General features: G+C 37.5%; 2 protein-coding genes across 3 annotated transcripts; one reads left to right on the forward strand and one right to left on the reverse strand.

Moving 5' to 3' along the window:
- Positions 1-23: 23 nt before the first annotated feature.
- LOC106326692 (transcription factor bHLH147-like) lies at positions 24-1,276 on the reverse strand. Of its 2 annotated transcripts, none has more exons than XM_013764608.1 (2): positions 1,164-1,276; positions 24-1,069 (listed from the first exon to the last, which is right to left on the reverse strand). In XM_013764608.1, exon 2 carries the CDS (start codon positions 1,020-1,022, stop codon positions 378-380), a length of 645 nt encoding a protein of 214 aa, XP_013620062.1. In that variant the 5' UTR covers positions 1,023-1,069; positions 1,164-1,276; the 3' UTR covers positions 24-377. The 2 variants fall into 2 exon arrangements, with proteins under 2 accessions (XP_013620062.1, XP_013620069.1); XM_013764615.1 differs by having other exon boundaries at positions 24-1,064; positions 1,164-1,275.
- Positions 1,277-3,650: 2,374 nt separating this feature from the next.
- On the forward strand, positions 3,651-5,099 carry LOC106338775. The gene is made up of 2 exons (XM_013777677.1): positions 3,651-4,071; positions 4,129-5,099. Exons 1-2 carry the CDS (start codon positions 3,651-3,653, stop codon positions 5,097-5,099), a joined length of 1,392 nt encoding a protein of 463 aa, XP_013633131.1.
- Positions 5,100-5,404: the final 305 nt, after the last annotated feature.

Raw genomic sequence — 5,404 nt, forward strand, 5'->3', positions numbered from 1 at the left:
TATTTTTTTTTTTTTTTTTTTTTTTTTTTTTTTTTTTTTTTTTTTTTTTTTTTTTTTTTTTTTGTAGACTAGGATGGGTTCGGGCCTTCGGCCTTAATCCCACCCCAGGCCCGGGGCCGGCCGGCGCTGATACCGATAACATGGCGTAAAGCACCCCTCCCCATGGGAATCGAACTAGGGGTGCAATGGAACCTACTCCAAGCACTAAACCACTAGCCCAACGCACCTTGGGTTAGAAGCCAAGAAAAAGGATATACATGACGACATAGATTTGTAAAATATTCAAACAGAAAGCAATACAGTGAAGAATAACGAGAAACAGTTTTTTTTTTTTTTTTTTAAATTATATAAGAAAAAAGAAACACAGTTTGGCCCAACTAACCAAGCACATGTGTTTGTCCCCCTTCATGACCTGTCGGAGAGCTGACGGCGGAGAGAATAGCAGTCATGGCGCGAATCTGCATCTCCATGGCAGCTATATAATCCGTCGTTTCTTCCAAAACCACGGGTAACGTCTGTTTACGGCAACCCGGAACTAACCGGCTCAGCGCTTTCACCTTTCTCTGTACAGATGGCATACCTTTAGCTTTAACCCTCGTAACCGTCGCTGTCTGTGTCTTTGACCGGAGACTCCCGGTGGTGATTGCCGGAGACGTAACCGAATTAGAGATTCTCGGCCGTTTGTGTTTCCTGAGTTTGAGATTAACGGCTTTGGATAGTATCGCACGGCTCCACCGTGTTTTGCCTCTTGCCGTAACCGCCAAGGCGCTATCAGCGACTTCGCGCACGGCTCTACCGGTGTGAGGAGGCGAAGAGTGTGAGGAGGATGATTGAGCGATTCGAAGCTTTGTTAGGGCACGTGCAAGCTTCGTGGTGTAGATCTGTTGCTGCTTCTCCGATCTCCATTTCGTCGATGGAGAGGGAGGTACCAACGGCGGCGATTTTGTCTTCCGTTTCCGGCGAGAGAGGTCGGAGGTAGAGCTCGTCATCGGCTGAAGTAACTGATTCGAGGTGGAGTTCATTAATCACCGGTCAAATCTCAGCGACTATTGGTTCGGTTTGATCTAATCTTCGACCGATCGGATCAAATACACGAATCGTAAATCAGGCGATGAGTAAACCGGAAAGACGATAACCGAGTGGTGGTTATTGTTTAATTTTACCTTTAACGGGGGAGACTGTTGAACGGAACGGAACGGAACGGAGAAGGAGGTGGGAGAGATGAGGTGTCACCGTGTCAGAAATGGTGTGGAGAGAGGAACACGAATCAATGAATCGCATTTTTATACATGATATTAAATTATCTTGTTAAATAAATTACAGTCAAATCTCCAAAATAACACTTTTCTAAGTTTATATCACAAAATAGCACTCAAAAACAAAAATGACCAAAATAGCATTATATCTTTTGAAAATTTTATTTTTTTTATTTTTCAAAATTTGAAATCTTATCCCCAAAACCTCATTTCTCAACTCTAAACCCTAAACCCTAAACTCTAAACCCTAAACCCTAAACCCTAAACCCTAAATTCTAAACCCTAAACCCTAAACCCTAAACCCTAAACTCTAACCCTAAACTCTAAACCCTAAACCCTAAACCCTAAACTCTAACCCTAAACTCTAAACCCTAAACCCTAAACCCTAAACTCTAACCCTAAACTCTAAACCCTAAACCCTAAACCCTAAACTCTAACCCTAAACTCTAAACCCTAAACCCTAAACCCTAAACTCTAACCCTAAACTCTAAACCCTAAACCCTAAACCCTAAACTCTAACCCTAAACTCTAAACCCTAAACCCTAAACCCTAAATTTTAAACCCCACCCTTTAACTTTAAACCCTAAATTTGTGACTTTTGATAAAACATTAAGTGTTATTTTTGTGACTTTTAACCTTGAGTGCTAGTTTGGAAATAAAAACTTGATTTATTGCTATTTTTGTCTTTTTCTCATAAATTATTGTTATTCTAACTATTTTTTTTTTTGCGCAAACTAACTCTTTTCTTATTTACAATTATCTCCTCGTATCTCAATTAGTACATTCCTTTTAACCAATGGAGATTTATAAAAGTGTTTCAAAATTATTGATTCCTAATCAACTCATTATATCTCAAAACCTAGACTATGGTTGAACGTGAGCCTCTCAAACCTAAACCATATTTAAAAAGTGTTTTTTAGTTGGGAAAATTGTGTTTTTACAGCAAAAAATGGTAAATATGTCCGTTCAGACTAATTTATATTTTGTGTCATTTCTTCCTATAACACCTTTTAATATTTTGAAAATAAATTTAATAAATAGTTTTACAAACAAAAACAAAATTAGAAAAATAGTAACTTTTGATAAAATACCTAAATGAACTTAGTGGTATTTTTTCCAGTTATAAAAAAGTTAAAATTATAAATTTAAGATTATGTTCTAAATAAAGTAGAAATGACATTCTACGAAGTAGAAAACGAAATCCATTTTTTTCATTGAATCTACAATGTTTAGAATACGTGATCTACGTAAATAGAAGTATTCTAAAAATATTTAGAATACACATTTCACGCTTAACCTACCGTTCTAAAATCTTTAGAAATCAAAATCTACACATTAATATAAATCTAAAACACGTAGAAACCGACTTCTACAGAGTTACTATAAATCTAAAACATGTAGAAATAAAAATCTACACATTACTATAATTCTAAAAAACTGTAGAAACCGATTTCTACAGATTAGTTGTATTCTACGGATAAGAAATCAGTTCCTAAAAATATGGAAACAAAATATTTGGAAATATTCAATTTTATATTTTGAAACAAAAAATCGATTTTTTTGACAAAAAAACGAAAAAGGAACTAAAAAAACGAAAAAAAACCTTGGCAACCTTCTTCGCCGTCTTCTATATTCCATTGATTGTTCACAAAATTTTCACAAAAATTTCACATTATTTCTACCATGATTCATGTCTATGCTTCATGTGGTGTTTGGGAATTGGTTGTATCTTCAGGTTGGAGGAGTTTTAATGTTAATAAAAAGAAAGGGGGAAGGTTACTTGCTTTGGAATTGAAGTCCTCTCTGGAACAGTTATAGAAAAACGTTATAGAGGATTTTGGTTTTGAAGAAACAGATGCTGATTTGGAGTTGAGTTACCTTCCTATTGGATTGATCAATTCATCAAAATGTCCACCAGTGATCATTGGAAACTCAAGGCAAGTTCAAAATTTTCTAGGGTTTTGTAAGAAGCATCAGTCAACTCAATTGTGTGTCAGCTATAAAGCAAAGCAAGGAAATCCAAATAAGGTCGACATTGATCTTAATAAGATGCCAACTGATGCAAGTACTAGTGAAGAGATCGAGCGAAATCCTTGTGACATTGGAGCCGCTTCAAGTATTGTTAAGGGGGCTGAGCATAACGAGAAGAGGAAAGGGAAGATGAAGCAAAGTGAAGTTGATGGAGATGATTATGATGCTGACAAGCATAACGAGAAGAAGAAAGGAAAGATGAAGCAAGACGAGGTTGATGTAGATGATTATGATGCTGACAACATCAACTCCGAAAAATAAAACAGAGAAAAATTGGCAAAGAGTCAGGTGGTGGAATTGGTTAAGACGGGAGATCTTTTCCTCAACAAAACAGTTTTGAAAGCGAGGTTTGAGTTATGTGCAATGAAGCATAACTTTCACTACACAGTTACCAACTCCAATAAATCAGTTTGGTGTATTAGATGCGCTGATAAGGTGTGCTTTTGGGGTGCTCGAGCAGAGTGTTTGAAGGGCTCCACATATTTTATTATTAAGAAGTATGTCGGTGTACATTCCTGCGAACCTTCAAGCAAAACCAGTGCCGGAAAGACAGCTTCAGCGAAAACGATAGGCGGTCTGATCATGCATAAATATGAAGGTATCAAGGAAGGGCCTAAAGTGAAAGATATTGTTCAGATTATGCGTAATGATTATGGATGTGAGATCTCTGATTCTTTAGCATGGGATTCCCGTGAATATGCAGTTAACGCTGTTAGAGGTGTTCCAGAGGAAAGTTATAGGAAAATACCAAAATACTTGCACATGCTGCGAGAGGCCAATCCGGGTACACATTCCTCTTATGAGACTGGCGTCAATGGTAGATTTTGATATCTGTTTATAGCGTTTGGTCAATCGATCAGAGGCTTTAGCAAAGTCGTGAGGCGTTTCATTGTTGTCGATGAAACATTCTTGAAAAGTAAATTCAAAGGGGTGCTACTGGTTGCAACTGCTATAGATGAAAATTCAAATTTATATCCTATTGCATTTGGGATAGTAGACTCTGAGAATGAACATTCTTGGGAATGGTTTATGAGACAGTTAAAAGTTGTTGTTGCTGATGATAATGGTTTGGCTTTTATTTCGGATAGACAAGTGTCAATAGCGAAGGCACTGGAGAAAGCGTATCCGCTAGCGAGACATGGTATTTGTATTCATCATTTGTTGAATAATGTGATATCATATTTCAAGGGGAAGGGATTAGCTGGGTTGATTTTTAAGGCTTCGAAGGCTTATAGAGTGGTTGGTTTCAAGAAGACGTTTGCTCATGTTTGCAATATCAGTCCAGCAATTGGAAATTATCTTATGGAAGCAGATGTCAAAAAGTGGGCTAGATGTCAATTTCATGGATACATGTATGACATTAGGACAAACAATCCTGCAGAGTCGATAAATTCTGCATTGCGTTCGCCGAGAGAGTTTCCCGTAATTCTTTTGTTGGACAGTATTAGAGAAATGCTGACACACTGGTTTTTTAAGCGTAAGAAGTTGATTTCAAAGCACACCCATCGTTTGACCATAGATGTGGAGGAAAAGATCGATAGGAGAATCGAAAATGGGAAAACTTTCGGAGATTACCCTGTAACCGATAGCCAGCTGCTTGTTAAAGGCGATACAATTGACTGCTTTGTTGATTTGGACAAATTGACTTGTTCTTGTGGGAAGTACGACCTCTTGAAGATCCCTTGTAGACACGCAATAAAAGCCGGTTTCTTTGTTGGTAGAGAACCATATACATTGACAGATTTTTTTTATACCACAGGAGCTTGGAGAGAAGCTTATCAAGAAAGCATAAATCCCATTTCAGTTCCTTAAGATGGTTGGTCCGTCCCACAAGTTGTGGAAAATTTTGTAATGCTACCGCCTGAGACAAGAAAATCTCTTGCAAGAAATAGAAAACGCAGATATGAAACTGTTGAAGACAAAATCCGATCATCACAAGGATCACAGGGGGGTCAGCTTCGCAAGTGCAATAGATGTGGTCTTGGTGGTCATAATCGAGCAACTTGCAAGATGTCAATATAGTCGATTTGTTTGTTGTGTTCTTCACAATTTAGTGAAAGTTTTTCAGACTTCATTTGCTTGATTTCTAGTAACTTTGTTTCAGTTTGTGACAACTT

Source organism: Brassica oleracea, chromosome C1 (assembly GCF_000695525.1).
Source record: "Brassica oleracea var. oleracea cultivar TO1000 chromosome C1, BOL, whole genome shotgun sequence".
Taxonomy (NCBI): Eukaryota; Viridiplantae; Streptophyta; class Magnoliopsida; order Brassicales; family Brassicaceae; genus Brassica; species Brassica oleracea.